Source organism: Psittacula echo, assembly GCF_963264785.1.
Source record: "Psittacula echo genome assembly, chromosome: 7".
Taxonomy (NCBI): Eukaryota; Metazoa; Chordata; class Aves; order Psittaciformes; family Psittacidae; genus Psittacula; species Psittacula echo.
This window is the reverse complement of record NC_137740.1, coordinates 64,281,502-64,299,272: the sequence shown is the minus strand read 5'-3', so window position 1 is coordinate 64,299,272 and position 17,771 is coordinate 64,281,502. Positions and strand designations below refer to the sequence as shown.

At 44.0% G+C, this 17,771-nt stretch overlaps 1 protein-coding gene across 1 annotated transcript in view; it reads right to left on the bottom strand.

Moving 5' to 3' along the window:
* The window catches only part of SNX7 (sorting nexin 7), a gene marked incomplete at both ends in the record, with an annotated part of 28,168 nt that extends 13,220 nt beyond the window's left edge, over positions 1-14,948 (bottom strand). Inside the window, 6 exons of the mRNA XM_080623071.1 lie at positions 2,101-2,300; positions 4,179-4,383; positions 5,374-5,538; positions 6,000-6,110; positions 8,363-8,545; positions 14,796-14,948. Of these exons, the coding sequence (XP_080479197.1) occupies positions 2,101-2,300; positions 4,179-4,383; positions 5,374-5,538; positions 6,000-6,110; positions 8,363-8,545; positions 14,796-14,948 (1,017 nt within the window). The remainder of the gene's footprint in view (positions 1-2,100; positions 2,301-4,178; positions 4,384-5,373; positions 5,539-5,999; positions 6,111-8,362; positions 8,546-14,795) is intronic.
* Between the last annotated feature and the right edge of the window lie 2,823 nt (positions 14,949-17,771).

Here is a 17,771-nt window from a genome sequence, read left to right as displayed (position 1 = left end):
ACTTCCCAGATTTGTTCTGTTAGTCACTTAGGAAGGAGCCAATCCAGATGTATATATTTTAGCTATGAATTCATCCCTTTCCCCAGATTCAGGCTGAACTTCCAAACCTGGAAGATACAAGGATTGTATTGTATTGACCACACCTTCTCCTGCTCATCTGCCCATGATCCTAGCAGCAGAGCACAAAGATCCCTGTGATGAGGGGTTAAACACACCTCTGAAAGCAGGTTTTACTAGTGTGTGACTTCCCTTCTTGTGTTTTTAGTGTGAGTAGAAGTTTGCCCTCTCCAAACTTCAAGAGGGAAGCAAGCTGTAGGTGAACAAAAAAATCCATTGTGAATGAAGGGAAAGGAACAGTTGTAGAACAGGAATGAGCAAGTGAAGGAAGATTTTCTTCTGGACAGGACTACGTGGCAGCCTAATCCTGTGCTGCAAATGTTGAATAAAGAACACTGTAAGCAGAAAGAAACAAGGTCATGGGCAACAGCTGTTTGTAACATGTGCATAAAGAGCCAGGTAGTCACGCTGGGGCTTGTTCACAGGAACCCCTCTGTGCTCTGAACAAAAGAGAATACCTGAGAATCACAATCACAGAATGGTTTTGGTTGGAAAGAACCTTAAGATCATCCAGTTCCAACCTCCTGCCACAGGCAGGGACACCTTCCACTAGAGCAGCTTGCTCCAAGCCCCTGTGTCCAACCTGGCCTTGAGCACTGCCAGGGATGGGGCAGCCACAGCTTCTCTGGGCACCCTGTGCCAGTGCCTCAGCACCCTCACAGGGAAGAGCTTCTGCCTTAGATCTAACCTGAACTGCCCCTGTTACAGTTTGTACCCATCACTCCTTGTCCTATCACTACATAATCCCTAATGAAGAGTCCCTCTCCAGCATCCTTGTAGGCCCCCTTCAGATACTGGAAAATAGAAAGAGTGATATTCAAGAGTAAAATTCCAGATATCGGAAAACAGAGAAAGGGTGATGCAAACGAGAAGACAATGGGCAGGCAGCATCTCCTCAATAGCATGAAGGCTGGGAATGCTCCTGGATAACAGAAAATGTGATGTCTGTAAGGGAGGCAGAGGAATAAGACCTGCAATTGGTAGGAATCAATTCAGACCTTAAGCAAAGCAGTTCCTACCCTCATCTACCTGCATGCGCCTGCAGGCATTGCAGCAATAATTCTTAAGCTTTACTGAGAAACTGGCAATGCTCTGTTCAGTGCCAGGAAAAGCTCAGTTAACTTGGGTCTTGCTCTACCCATGGCCTGTAACACACTCTCTGCTCCTACTCAGAAACCACTGCAGCAGCAGCTGGGTTCCCAGCAGTAAGGCAAGAACAGATCCTGCAGTTTGCATTGCTCAAAACCTAGACAAAGAGGGGTTTGTGCACATTTTCTGCTTCCTGGAGGCAGCAGAGTAGGAATTATATGCTGAATTCAGTTACTTAATCATGTTGATTATCCATCAGCACTGACTTTGTCAACTCTATAGTGAGATTTTTTCCATTCTCTCCTAGTGTAAGAAAAACGCATACATAAAGGGAACTGAAAGCATCAGCTTATGGCAAAGACTAACACACGCTTATATAATGGCACGGGGACTGGAAGCTCCCTGCTGTTCTGGAAAAAGAAAACATAATTTAGGAACATCTCCTGGAAAGGGAAAAGCCTCTCCAACTCCTTTTTCCCCCACACAATCTGTTGCTCAATGAGTTCATATTTCAGCAGAAACGAAGGTCTTTCAGACTCCTTTCAGAGGAGGTCTTTCCCAGATGCTCTTCCTCAAACCTGTCTGTGATCCTGTCTCTCTGCTACAATGCAGATGGCAAAACCTCATGCTCTTTAGCACAGCTACCAAGGGCTGCCCGCCAGGCAAAACTATCAAGATCTTCTCATCTGGAAGGGGTGCTTGCCTGATTAGCAAGGGAAACAGAACCAGATTCCCTAATGGAAAGCTCTCCCATGCTGTGCACCTTTAGTAATGACAGTAAATCGAGGGACTGCAAAATCTTTTTCCATCAGTTACAAATTCTCTTGTAGAGTCTGTTACTGGACTATACCAGATTTTACATACAGCCATAAGCAATCCTTAAGGAACACTTACCATCAGAATTTCACTGTAGAGGACATATTCATGTAGAATGGGCAGCAGGTTTTCCGAGAGCCCTGACATCTTCTTCTCCGTAGCCTTGCAACACTTGTCAATGCAGCTGGCAACACCTTTCAGGGACTCTGCTATATCTTCTTCTGATGCTGACCACAGTGTGTGGATGGGGCCGTATTCCTTCATTTCATTAAAATACTCTTAACAGGAACATATATGCATATTACTCTTTCGTTCATTTATAGATGTCTAAGTGATACTAATTGCAACCTCCTATTTGCTGTGAACAAATTAAGAGACTGAGGCTAAGGTTTAGATCTGCTCAAGTGACTGAGGCAAGTAAACTGCAGTTCATTGTTTATAAATAAATTAAGCAATGAATGTCTTGTAATTAAGTAGTTCCTAGAAACCTATCAGCAAAAATGCCCCAGCCATTTCAAAAGGACACACATACTCGAGTAGACCTCAAGAGTTGTATTCAAGACTGCCCAATGACCTGAATTAGTTCACGTTGTCTTCATAGAGAGGGACAGGAGCCATAGCATCTCTGGGAAGAAGTCAGTCTGATTTGCTCCTACTGCCCTGAATTCCTCTGCTGCAGTAGTGCTCCGAGTCCTGTCTTAGTTACTAAGCCTTGGTATGTCCCACACGCTTCAGAAGACACACTGAAGTTGATTCCAGTTCTGCAGGTGTTAGCTCATTTAGTAGTTTTTACTGATCTAAATACTAGGATGTCCTACAAATTACTCCTCTTCTGTCTCTAGGCCAAGTGATAATCTGTAAGCAGAAAAAAAGCCCAGAATTCACCATTGTGCCATTTGGTAGGGCCAAACTTGGGCGAGGCTGGATATGATCTGGAAGCTGCATGTTTACAGTAGGGCACTGTGAACGTGCTGGTCATGTATTGAAAACTCAATTTCATCACAACTGAAGTGATAATAAAGAAATGTCCAAGACAATATGCAAAGCAGCCATGTGGCATGAAGAGTGTAATGCTTACTTTGAGATTAAATGGACAACAAAAACCTCCATGAAAGATGTCATTAAGAAACCCATGTTAAGCAACTGCAAGCACGAATGTCTGAATCAGTTATCACCAGTTCATACCCACAACAGTGCAGCCCTGCACACGAGTGTTCCGCCCAGTGCTATTTGGAATATCTAGAAAGATACGATCTACAGCATTTGGGAGCATGTCAAAATTCATAAGGTTTTCCAAGAAATATTTTGGCACTGATGCCTTGATCCTATGGACCTCAACCAGCTATTTCCACTGAAACGAATGATATCAAAAGAAACAATTCCTTTAATAAGACCCTCTCCATTTTAGTGAGGACACATTGAGGTCTGGTACTGCACAATAAAGCACAAGGGCTCAGTTCTGAAAGAACACAGTGCAGCCCTTCAAATTATATTATACAGACAATAAAATCCCTTCAAGTGCTGACCAGTGGAAGTTCTACTGAATAGGCCTAGTCTGAGATGAGGGTTAATCTCAGGAAGTCAGAAAAGTAACGTTCCAAAGAGGTGCAAACTGCTGTTACTTAAGGAGAAAATTCAGATTAAGCCATCCTTCTTAAGAAAATCCTAACAGAAATTATGGCCAATGGTAAAGCTATTTAAAAACCCCTAAAATCTCCTTGGTCGACACAGAAAAAGGTGCAGAATGAAACCCAGAAAAGAAATGTTTAGAGATCTGGACTCTAGACAGCATTATGCCAGTATGAGAGCTCAGAAAACTGTGACTGTTCACATTCCACTCAAAGTACAAAACAAAAGGTCACACAGCTTTCCAAAAAGCGCAAGTAAAAATAGAGCCAAACTTGCTACGTTTTCTTCGAAGTTCCTGATCAAGTAGTTCAATGATATGTTAAAACTCTTCCTATTAACAAGTTACTCAAACTAATGTGAAGGGCTGCCAAAACAATAACCATTATGAAAAGTACAGTAGAAACACCAATCTCTCCTTTCCCCTGCTTGCTGGGAAGAGAATTTTGCCCGGCACAATGAAAACTAATTTACTTTGCCAATATACTCATTTCTTTCATCAATAAAACTGACACTTGTTTTCCACTTACCCCTTTCTTCCTTGTAAATTCTATGAGCGATTTTGTCAAGTACATTGATTTTCTGACTAAATGCTTCCATATAGCTGTTCATTTCTGTAAACATTTCAGGACGATTTTTAACTCCTCCTCCTCTCACTGAGGATGCTACAGCTCTGACAGTCTGTCCCATCCTGCTCAGCAAACCAGGACCCTGCTTCTTGTGGGAGGAGAGTTCCTAAAGACAGAACAAGTATTTACTTCCAAGTACTTTCCTTTTAAATTCTCTACAAATAATGTGTTTAAAAGCTTTTTCTTCAAAAAACCCAATGAAACTACTTAAACTTCTGCATGGGTTTTTTTAGCATAGAAATCTTACTTTAAACTCATGAGATCGGTGTCAGAACTCTTCCTGTCATGTGCATTTATTAGCTAAGCCTTTCTGGGCAAACACAAGCGTGCTGTGTATCACTCTCTCCCAAGAACCTTTACCCTTTCACTCCTTAGGGTGAGGTAGCTGGTTTGCAATTTAGCCTTTTGACAGGAAAGCAGAGGTAATGATTGCAGGAATAAGTCATTGAGAAAAGCAAACAGTGTTCCTACTGGAAGAAGTAATCCATCTCTTTGTTTTCTTTAACTCTTTTTCTGTGTTGCTAGAATAACATTTGCTGAAGTTCAGAGCTTTTGCTGAGTACAAACCTTCAATTTTCAACTGGATACATCATGCAAAACTACAACAGGAAATTCAAAGGCTGTATTTGAGTTTTATGAGACTAGTATAACTCTGTAACATCTGAAAAGCAGATGAAAAAGACAGTGCCATGCCAAAACAAGAATTAATTTTAAATACTACTTTTCATATCATCTTGGAAGCTTATCTGTATACCAAAAAGCATGCCGAGTTGAGATATTGTGAATTTGACACAGAAATCCAAAATGGAGCAAGAAAAGCTGCTATGGAAGCTTTTATATATATATATATATATACAGCAATATTTATGGCAACACAATTTGTAACTATAAATATAGTTTTCATGTACCAAAAGCACAGAAGAAAAGGTTATCTCAGAGGATGAATATTCCATAAATCCCCTGTCTTCCTCTGGCACATCTGTCACAAGCTGTGGGAGGACACTATTGAATCTTGAACTAGGGAGACTCCTGATATACTCTATTAACACAAGACATGGTTTCACACATCTGTAAATATAAAATAAAGTCATTTTACCCAGGCCTGTGCAGTAAGAAAAATTTTGAAGTCTTCATTAAAAGTTAAAGTTGGATGATCAGCAATGCGGTTCAGGAATTTATGTAAAGCTTTCCTTCGAGTCTCAATGAATTCATCACTGAATCGTTCCACCATTCCTTTCATGATGAATTTTTCAGGCAATGGCTATGGAAAGAAGAAGAAATAGATTGTATCATTTGCATAATATCACGGGTATTATAACAGCTCCTCCACTTACTAAAATAACAGGTAAAAAAACCTTGTAAAATCCACCATGCAAACCCCAAACTGTTATAGTCATTTTCAACAGTGGTATAACATGGTTCTTTTAGGACACAGTGCAGAAGAATACAAGTACAACTAAGAAAGAAGGACATAAATTACTGCAAATGGCACAATTATAACCATAATACCTTTCTGGGTACTTATGGGATACCTTTATGGGATTTTTAATTATCACAGGCATGTAAAGCTAATAAAAAGAGGTTGAGTTTGATGCTTGTGAGACTTCAGAAACTGAAGAAAGGCCTCAAGCATCTCCGTATAAAACTGGAGCCATCTTATAAACACATACAAATAATTTAACCAATATTTTAAGCAATATTTTAACAAATAGTTGAACAAACAGGAATAATCAGTGTTGGATGTGCTTCTTCAAGTTTGCTCTTCAACCAAAGGAAATCCTGGTACCGTCTTCGAACTTCGTATTCACTGGAGTCAAATTCACCCCGGGATGTCTGAAAAACAAAGGCAGAAAAAACAGGCCTAGGTTAAGGTGCCAAAAAATAAAAGAAGGACAGAATAGTATTAGACTTAAAAGAAAATTGAATACTTGAAGGGAACGCATATGTGATTTTATTTTGCCTGTGTTATTTGCTTGCTGGTTCTTAAAGGTCAACGATCAACTACTTGAAGAGATAAAACACATCTCATTTGAGCAAGAAATCAAAGTTTTGTTGTAAAAAAAGTCACTTATAATATTAGCCTCCCACAATGTTTCAAAATATTTCAGTCATTGTTTTAGTGTGGCCTTTTCCTTTCAGTAATCATGGTTGTGTTCCTTACTTTTAGGGCACTTCTTTGCAAGTTATTAATAATCCACCAGTGAGGAAAGTCCATTTTTTTAGCATTCCAAACAAAAGCCCCAGATAGCTGCCATACATCCTCAGGACTTGCTGACACTAGGCAACAATCCCCACATTCAAGAAATGAAAACTTCAGCATATCATAGCAATAACACTTCCTGTGCTGCTTAACGGACTCTGCGTACCATCATCACTTCTAGTTTTGTAGCCCTTTGTTAGAACTTGCCAACAAACCTTTAATGAGCAGGAAAAAATGCTTATTACAGAGTTGCAAAGTTGTCAGACCATGACATTTATTTTATCACTGCTCTATCTTCTCAAATCAAGCCACGAAAAGCCCATGTTTTCATTAATGTGTGCTGTTTAACATGCATTGTTGCACGGAGATTTATAACGCAACGCACGTAAATTCAACAAACCTCCAAACATGCTTTTGTACTCAACATTTTTGAAGGTTGAATAAGAATTCTTTGAGGTATGTGGAAGGAATGCTATTACTTTATCATCAACAACCAGCACTTCAAATTAAATACGATAAGAAAGGATAGAACAGATAAAAAAGCAAAAGCAATCCACCTTACAGCCCTGCCATATTTGCCTGAAGAGAAAATGTTCTCTTGTCTCCAAAAGCATGCATAAAGTCAAAATGATTGTTAGCAATCTCCCGAAGATAGCTCTCTTCCTACTCTTTAAACATTTCATGAAGAATTGATATCTCCTCGTATTTGAAGATGAGTCATTCCCATTTGGAAATTTGGGTTTAAATGAACCTTTTCAAAGGAACTCCAAGTAAAATAAATTAACAGTGCAAGTCTCAACATGCAGCCTGCAGAATATTTGCTGGTAATCCCAGAAGAAGCTGGCTGGTCTCACAAGGCTGACTTTATTCCTTCTTTCTCATCAATAATTTGCATTCAGGACAGCTAAAAATATACCTGGTTGTTTCCTAAAATCTACTTTTACATTGCACAATTATGGCAGCTTCCCCAGAAAGCATATGCAACTGTCAATGGGAAACAAACATTCATGTGATAGTGGACACTGCAATTAGAAAGGAACGGAATTAAAAGACATTGTAGCTGGTTGCATTTAAGCAAGACAAAAGTCACAAATACTTGAGCTAATATTCTGCCTTCAAACTGAATCAGTCCTGTTGCTGTTTCATATTCCTGCTGAAGATCACAACACAATACGTTATTCTCACACAGAACTGATGTTGCTCTGGAAGAATTAGTAGCTATTTTCATAGACTCATAGAATCATAAAATAGTTAGGGTTGGAAAGGACCTTAAGATCATCAAGTTCCAACCCCCTGCCATGGGCAGGGACACCTCACACTAAACCAGGCCACCCAAGGCCTCATCCAACCTGGCCTTGAACACCGCCAGGGATGGAGCATTCACAGCCTCCCTGGGCAAACCATTCCAGCGCCTCACCACCCTCACAGGAAAGAATTTCTTCCTTATATCCAATCTAAACTTCCCCTGTTTAAGTTTGAACCCGTTACCCCTTGTCCTGTCACTACAGTCCCTGATGAAGAGTCCATCCCCAGCATCCTTACAGGCCCCCTTCAGATACTGGAAGGCTGCTATGAGGTCTTCACACAGCCTTCTCTTCTCCAGGCTGAATGGTTTGGGTTGGAAGGGACCTTAAGATCATACAGTTCCACCCCCCCTGCCACGGGCAGGGACATAAAGAACCTAAGCACTGATGTACGTAGACTTACACTGAGTTTTTTCAGGAACCTACTGCACAGTTTCATACAGTTTTAGTGGTCTGTAACTCATGGCAAAATCAGAGTATAATTTAAAATTAATAATATCCCAGAGAATGGTAAGCAAGATGAGTGAAAATGCTCCTACTGTTAGCAGTGTACACTGTTATAGCCCCAAATAGATTCTTACCTTTGTGACTACCCTGTAAGTAATAAATGTTTCGATGGCTGTAATGTGGCTTTCAGGATCATCGACTGTAATGAAGAGATCTTTTAATTCTGGTTCATCTTCCAATTTATACTGGTTTATCATTGGTGAGGGGGATATTGGCACTGAAGAACTGAATGAGTTTACCTCAGCCAGTGATGTATCCTACAGACAAGACAGGAGAACATCCATCTCAGTACATCTTTGTATACAAACACACACATACAAACACATATGTCTCAGATGCTAAAATGGCAAGCTTTTAAATAATCAGATAAACCATGTAAAACATACAGCAGATGGAAGAATTCTATAGTACATGGCAAGTCCATTCTCCTTTTCAGTATCTGCTGCAGTGTGGAGGTAAGAAATGAGATTTATTCTAAAACTGGTGAAAAAGCAAAATGCCACCATTTGAGAAGAATGTGATGCTTAGCTAAGAAAGAGAACTCACCATTGAGTAGTAAAATCAGTTATGAATCCAAGCACCCAGTAGGATACTTACCACCTCGATTAAAATTGGTAGAAGCCAGTTATTCAAGACTTACGAAGTTTCAATTATTCTCTCTATTAACCTGACCAGGATGGATAAAACACGACGATATTAAAAGAAAACAAGACAAAATCTGAATCACAGTTTTGATTGGAATTGGATGCTTCAGTTTGCATCTATTTCAATATGAAATTTTAAATGGAAAATGTTTATAGAGCCATCATCTTTTTCACAAAGAAAACCAGGAAGGAACAGGACAAATTTGCTGCTTCATTTCTCAAAGAAAAAGTCAAACCACAGTTTTGCTGAAGTGAAAAACCACTTTTTGATAGCATCAGCCACTTCCACCACAGCTCTCTAAGAACATGTCCCCATAGCAGCTGCTGCTGTTCAGTCTCTTCAATGGCGATTACTCAAATGCTGAGAAACAGAGGAAAATGGGAACAGGCAAGAAATCTTACCTAGATATGAGTCCAGATGAGATCTACTGATCTAAAATCTGAAGGATGCAGTGACAAGGAAAATTAATTAAATTAACTAACTCTATAAAAGAGCATAATAAATGAATGTCATTAAAAATAACAAATTAGAGCAATTTAAATAGATCACTACATTTTAAATATCAGCTATTTTCATAGCATCCCAGACTGGTTTGGGTTGGAAAGGATTAAGATCATCCAGTTCCAACCCCCTGCCACGGGCAGGGACACCTCACACTAGAGCAGCTTGCTCCAAGCCCCTGTGTCCAACCTGGCCTTGAACACTGCCAGGGATGGGGCAGCCACAGCTTCTCTGGGCACCCTGTGCCAGCGCCTCAGCACCCTCACAGGGAAGAGCTTCTGCCTTAGATCTAACCTGAACTGCCCCTGGTTCAGTGTGAACCCATCACCCCTTGTCCTATCGCTACAGTCCCTGATGCAGAGTCCCTCTCCAGCATCCTTGCAGCCCCCTTCAGACACTGGGAGCTGCTCTGAGGTCTCCACGCAGCTTCTCTTCTCCAGGCTGAACAGCCCCAATGTTCTCAGCCTGTCTCCACACGGGAGGTGCTCCAGTCCCTGAGCATCCTCGTGGCCTCCTCTGGACTTGCTCCAACAGCTCCATGTCCTTCTTATATTGAGGACACCAGCACTGTGGTGCCTCACAAGAGTGAGGTCTCATGAGAGCAGAGCAGAGGGGCAAGATCACCTCCTTTGACCTGCTGCTCATGTTCCTTTTGATGCATTTTATACATTTCTCCTAATATATCCAATGCAATGAAGTATTTTTATGGAAATACAAACTTCAAAATTCATCTCAAAGTTTTCTAAAGGTGTAGTTAGACTACACTAACTACCCAGTTGCACAGAGTTACCCTTTCTGGTGCCTTGCTAACTATGGAGCAGGGCGAAAAGAAAAAACCCACTCAAATGCCAGAAGTGGAAACTTGCATGTCCACACAAACTACAGTCACGGCATCATCCCAAGGCCAATCCCATGGGAGCAAAGAGCACAGCACTGCTGCTGGGCTTGCTGGAAGTCATCTTTTCCCTTTGAATTCATCTGGATCAAAACTTCCTCTGGAACACGTTCTCTCTTGCTCTTTTCCTGCCTAGTGCCATCTCTCCTTTATCATGTATTTATCAGTCTATTTATCAGTGTACCCCCACAAATAAAGGGTAGAAATTGATATTGGGAATTATGCCTGGAAAACACTCATGTACCAGTTGTCCTATCATTTACGTGCAGTTCTGTGAACAGGGAAATAAAAACAAAGTGGAAAACTACAAGTACTCTTTAAATATTATACAAATATATGTATTGGTACACCTGACAGTCATTTTTCTTTTACTCAGTGTGTTCCTACACCATTTCTATACTGGTATCCAGCCAGCACTGTCCTGAGTATGATAGAGAAGCACTAACTGGCCATTCTCTACGTGGAGAATGAGGGCTGCTGGTTTAGAGCAGCCCAAAGTACTGAGACGAAAGGAAATTTCCAGGGAAAGAAGAATGCCTGTGAGCATCCAAGGGATTTGAATGGCCATATAACTTAAGGAATAAGGACTCTGCAAGGCCTAAATTGTATCAAGGCAAATGCGCTTCATATTTTCTCATTTTCCATGGGTCATTAATATCTCAATGTCTCATTCCTCTTGCTAGGTTGCTGCTAAAAATTGCTCTACACAAGCAGGTTTCTGAAAGTCTATTTTGATCTGGGAGGGCTTGTGAATATGTGGTTTGTGAAACAAAACAAGGGCAATAAAACTCCTGTTTTGTGGTAACACAGCTGTAGTGTTCATCTGCACGTGAATGAATGCACAGGAGTTTCAAACAAGCATCTGTTTCTCTTTGTCTTTATGATACTTGAGGTTTAATTCCAGTAGTTCTTGAAGTTCATGTGACAAAAGTCTGATGTTATCACAGAAACACAGTAAAAAAAGGTGATTGTTTTCTATACAGCAGTAATTTTATGGCTAGAACTCTGCTTTTGCGTGCATACAGATGAGGGCAGGAGTTTTGTGGCACAAGACAGACAACTCTTCTAGCTCTTGGGCTGTATAGATGGCATTTGGCAGAGCTGTGTGCACCGATTAGCAAAAAGGTTAATGCATTTTCATTTACCAGCCAGGAGACCAAGCAGATAGAAAATCAATGAGCCCCTGGCAGCATGAGGGCCTTGTTCTGGGTCTCCTTCCTCTAATGCTTGCAGTTACTGTACCTCACTCTCACATTTGGCAGCAATTGGTCAGTAAGACTCCAAAATAAGGGAAGGAAAACACTCATACAGCAGGAAGAGCCTCAAAGTAGGCTGAGCACACCACTGAGCCTCAGCTCTTTGTAGAAGAATCATAGAACCAACCAGGTTGGAAAAGCCCTTTAAGCTCATCCAGTCCAACCATTCCCAGCACTGCCAAGGCCACCACTAACCCATGGCACTGAGGCCTCGTCTACACAGTGTGTGAACACTGCCAGGGACAGTGACTCCAGCGCTGCCCTGGGCAGCCTGTTCCAATGCCTGAGCACATTAAGTCTTCCCCAGAGCACAGATCCTTGACTCAGGGTGCCTCCCTGCCTTATCCATGCCTCCCTTCATCCATCCCTCCCAAGGAGGATCCAGAACTTGGAATCTTCTGAGGCCAGGGATCCAAAGCAGGTTTGGAGCTAAAGGATATGGTGGCAGAGTTCATCTTAGAAGAGAAGAGCTTCATTGCTGGCACATTCTTCAAAGAAACAAAGAGATTCAGGAAGCCAGACTAGTTCCTTGGCCAGAAGAATCACTTATAATCAGTCTCAAATCCTTGATCAACTTGTTACAGAAGAAAAATTAGCCCTATGCAATTCTGAAGTGGCATGTTTCCAGAAATACCATTAATTAAGTTTCCTGTAACTATGAAATGGAGATAAACACTCTGAAACAGAGTCTGAAAGAAGAGCTGCTGAAGATTTTAAGGATTAACCAAAGTGCTGACAGCCTTCTCAATGCTAGGTCACTGTACCAGTTAACAAAGGAATGGATACATGTGGTACTCTATACTTTGAAGCCAATGGAAGAAAGCAGATTGGAAACACTGTGTTTGTGTGACTCGTAACTCCACCCCAGAAGTTGTCTCTGCTAAGAAGTACCCAGAACATTTTTGATGGTAATGGAAACCAGGGTAAAGTGAACTGCACATCACATCATGAAATGCTTTAGCAGAGTTGATAAAGCAGACTAAAGCCAAAACACAGCACTGTACCAGCTACTAGGAAGAAGATTAACTCCATCCCAGCCGAAACCAGATGGTAGTCTGTAATATTTGAGCTATGTCACAGGATACCGGATCAACAGTTTCTGATGCTCTCAGGTTAAATCTCTATGAATGTTCATAAAATAAAAGCCCTGTGTTTACATCTTGAGTAATAACTTCTGGTATTGAGGTTGACAAGCTTTAAGAATCTCATTTTTCACCATTTTGGTAGCTGGTACCTTTCACTGACTAAACTGAGAACGATGAAGTTGATATCAGCGACAAGCACGGAGCCCTGCACTGTCCCCCTTAGCCGCAAATGCTCCACAACTACCTTAAAGACAGTGGTATGAGAAACCCCATTAGGATATGATTTAAAACAAGGCAATCCTGGAACAGTAGGTTATGGAAAAATGAGGTTTACAAAACCTAGTCTGAAGCTCCATTTAGGCTGTTGGTTTGCCTTGAATACATTGAAAATGAACAAAAATGGGGTGTAATGCCCAATGAACCTCACAGATTTTCTTTCATCAGCTCAAAAGATCAGCCCTCAAATTGCACTTGGAAGCAAAGCCTGAATTTCTGGTCTATCTATAGCCACCACATGAAGGTGTCCAAGCTTTGGAAAGAATGCGTATTTTCACATTGTATGACAGATGTTCTTGTTTGCAGGAATAAGTTATCATCATGCATTAATAGCAGTTAAGATTTAATATAAGGAAGAAGTATTTGGTATGAATCCAGGTAGCAGAAATCTGAAGATACAGATACTTGCCGTACAGCAGCAGTAACCTGCATCAACTACACTTGGTTTTATCTTTGATACACAAGGAGCATTGCTCTTGACAAGCAAGCAGCATAATCCTGCATGCACAACTGCCTGAGCTCACCTAGTAAAAGCAAAAGAATACAAAGGAAGAAACAGACAACTAAAATCATATTTTAGCACCACTTTTGCATGCAAGTTCAGTGAATCATTCATCTCTTTAAGTCGAATCAAGAGTAGAGATTACAATTTAGCCAGACCCTAGTTATGCTTCAGAAAAACACAGATAACTTGGTGAAATTTAGCCTGCCCTCGTGCATGTTACAGACCATTAGATCACCTAATAGCCCTTTCTGGCCTTAAAATCCATGAATTCCAAAGAATTTTACTACAGTCAAAGTTTAAATACATAGCTCCTAAGAACGAAGCTCCTCTTGCAATGTCTGTATTTATGCATACCAAAAAATAAACCTCATTTACAGAAATATAACAAAATGCACCTTTAATTTGTATGACCTGGAAATACGTTTGATGTCACATTTTCAAACAGGAAACGCATCTCTCTAGTGTCACGCATCCTGTCACACAGCAGCTCATCAGCCTCAGAAGGTGAATGGGGCCTTATATATATATAAATATATATATATATATATTTCACCTTAGCTCTCTGCATGTCCTTATGTTATATTTTAGCTGCTGCCTTGATAAGGCAAATAGATCCACGACATGCTTTCTTTAAGGGCTGCGAAGGCAAGAGGTAAGTCTCATCTTAGCCAAATGAGTATGAAATGAGAAACAATGTACATGGTGGCCTCACTTCTCTGCTTTAATGAAAATCAGCAATTTGGCAAGCCTGTGCCCATGTAGCTAGCTAACCCTGTGTGCTTGCGCAACGTGGGCCCTAATACCTCACCAGTTACATTCACCTTATTCTCATCATCGAAACACAGGCAGAACCTTCGCAAACCACCTCTGCAAAGGAGCTGGGCTTCACTTCGTCTTTTAAAAGAAAACTCTGGCACTACTTATTTAAATACAACGGCAACTACTAAATGCATCGACATTTACAGACACATACTTGGCACACGCCAAACGTAAGCGATGGTTACAGCGACCACTTGGCAAATGGAAGGTAAGCGCAGTCAGGACTTGCTCAGCTCCTCTCACGGTGCATTTCATTGACAGGAACAGAACAACATGCACGTTTAATTCATAAGACCTCCTGAAAACACACTGGAAATACATCCGCCCATTGTCCCCAGTGTCACACATCGCGTCACACACCAGGATCCTCTCAGCCCCTTGCCATGCCCAAGCACACAGGCCCCCAGGGCTCGGCGGCCCCGGTGCCTCCTCCTCGGCGGCCCGCCCAGCGCTGCACGGCCCGGGGCAGCCGGGCAGAGGCCGCGCTCGCTGCCGCCCCGTCCCGTCGGGGAGCGCGCTCCGTACCTTGCTGAACACCTCCAGGTCCTCCTCATCGTCCAGCGACAGCACCTCAGCGGCGAGCAGCGGCCCCAGCACCTCGCCGGGAGCCCCGGCCCCTCCGCCGCCGGGTGAAGGCGAGCGGAGCGGCGGCGCCAGCACCCGGCCCTCAGCCGCCATCCTGCCCGGCGAGCGCGGGCGGCGGCCCCGCCACAGCCGCTCCCCTGGGGGCCGCGATGGGCCGCCCGCAGCCCGCCCCAGTGCGCAGGACTGGAAGCGGCGGCGGGAGGGCAGCGCCGCGGCGCCGGGCCTGCCCCTCGCAGGGCGGCGGGGCTGTGGCGGAGGCCGCAGCCTCTCCCGTGAAGGGGTGGGAGCAGGCGGCGGCTCACAACGCCCACAGGCGGATGCGGGCAGGCGGCGGGCTCGTTGCGGTGTCCCGGCTTCCCGCCGCCGGAGCTGCCGAGGGGACGGTGCGGCCGGGGAGAGCGGCCCTTGGTTAGTGGGGAGCGCTGCTGCGGGTCCGGGTGACTGGGAAGGCTCCGTGCTTGGGTTGGAACCGTACGGTTCTAACAGAGGGGTTGGGAAGGGCCTCTGAGATCATCCAGTCCACCCGTTCCCAGCACTGCCAAGGCTTCGAGGTGCGGCCTCACCCAGCATAGAGGGGCGATCACTGCCCTGGCCCTGCTGCCGCACTGGTGCTGGTACAGGCCAGGATGCTGGTGGCTTCCTGGCTGCCTGGGCACAAGCTGCTCCTGTTCAGCTCCATCAATCAGCACCCCCAGCTCCTTTCCCATGAGCAGTTTCCAGCCGCGCTTCCCCAAGCCTGGAGCGTTGCAGGGGGTTGTTGTGGCCCAGGGGCAGGACCCAGCACTTTGCCTTGTTGAACCTCATCCATTTGGCCACAGCCCATGGATCCAGCCTGCCCGGATCCCTCTGCAGAGCTTCCTACCCTCCAGCAGATCAATGCTCCCACCCAACTTGGTGTCATCTGCAGATTTACTGAGGGTGCCCTCAACCAGATCATCAGAGCTGGTGTTCTCAGAAGCCCTGACAGCCCTCGGCAGGGATGGGCATACCCAGACTTTCCTTCTTTCTTTGAGCTGATGGTCTCCTCCCTCCAGGCTTCAGGTCCCACATCGTTCATCCCTGCCACCGAGGCAGCAGACAGAAAATTGGCCTTGTTTCTTGGATATTTCCTTGGATAGCTGTTCTGTCCTTTGTAGCTGGAGGCTTACTCACTCCATCATGGGGTCTGGTGTACTTTCTGGTATTGGGGACAGATATTACTTTGGGGGCAGAGGTTTACTTGTGAGGATAAATTGACACCACATTACACGTGAAAAGGAGCTGGGAAAGGGGTGCCAAACCTTTAAAAGCTGCAGAAAGTAGAAGCATCAGAACTGAGCGATTTTGGAGTTGACAGTGTTGAATAAGAAGTAATGAGCAGTGCTGCTAATTGCAAGAGCCAGGGGTGTGTAATAAGTGGGCAGGCAAATTGAAGGAGGGGAAGGCTGGTCTGACCTGTGGTGGGGTTCCACACCACCCTATGCAACCAGCTTCTGTGCTGAGCATGGAGCTCCTCCTCCACATCAGCAAGGCCATAGAATCATAAACTGGTTTGGGTTGGAAAGGACCTTAAGATCATCCAGTTCCAACCCCCGTGCCATGGGCAGGGACACCTCACACTAAACCATGCCACCAAAGGCTCTGTCCAACCTGGCCTTGAACACCGCCAGCGATGGAGCATTCACAACTTCCTTGGGCAACCCATTGTTTGTACAGTGTAGAATCCCAGGACCATCAGTGTTGGCAGGGCCCTCTGTAGATCACCCGGTCCAACCCCTGCCAAGCCAGGGCCACCCAGAGCAGGGCACACAGGAACGTGTCCATGGTGGGTTTGGGATGGCTCCAGAGAGGGAGACTCCACAAGCCCCTGGGCAGCCTGTGCCAGGGCTCTGACACCCTCAATGTAAAGAAATTCTTCCTCATGTTGAGGTGCAACTTGTTGTGTGTTAGTTTATGGCCATTGCTCCTCGTGTTGTCGCAGGGCACCACTGGAAAGAACCAGGCAAGTCTTTACAGGCTCCATCTGAAACGTCTGAAGTCAGTGAAGCTTTTGTTGTTAACGTAGGCTTGGAGAGCCCTGGGCAGGTACTTCAGCAGATTGTTGTGGACACCACATAATCTCTATGTACCTTGGGTCCCTCGCTGTCAAATTAGAACAGACAAACCAGGAAATCAAAGGGAAGTGCTTTGAAAAGCATTCATCCGGGAAGCGCTCCAGGCAGTTAATGAGAAAACTCATGCAGTATTTCCTGCTTTTCAGTGAAGTCTTGAGCTGTGACTTAAACAGTTAAGCACAAACTGTTCACTGAGCTGTGCAAAGAAAAGTGCGTAAGGAGATGCCTGTGAGTGTATACTAAGACATTTATATACTAAGACATTTTACTATACATACGTTTACTAAATGCATACTGAGACATTTTCATGTTTGTTTGTAAGAGCCCCAGAGTCTAAAATTTAGAGGGAAGTGTAGGTTGGGGCTTTACGCAGAGCTGAGCGCACGCATTTTGGCAGGCAAGCTCTTGCTGGACTTCTATGGACCAGCCACCAGAGGGAGATGGGATGCGCTTGTCCTGGATGCTCGCTGATGGCAGTGCGCGGTTTAAGTTAAAATAGACTGTTTCCGTGGGTTTACAATAACAGTTGGCGCTGATACGAGAACCCCAGGCTTCTTTCCCTTCCAGCCCTGTGTAAACCGACCCTGCCCTGCGGCTGTTTGCTGTGCCCTGCTCTGTGCCTCTGGAGAACCTGGCCTTTTTCCTATGTGCTGCCTTCCTTGCAGGCTGCTGCCAGCCATTGCCCAGGTGCTGCTCACCTCCAGGCTCTGCAAGGCACGGGCTGGGGTTCCTTGTGCTGCAGGTTCCTCTCATCCAGATCCAAATCTACGGCTCTTCCAAGCTCTTTGTCCTTTACAGTTGCTCTCCAGTGTCCTCACGGCTC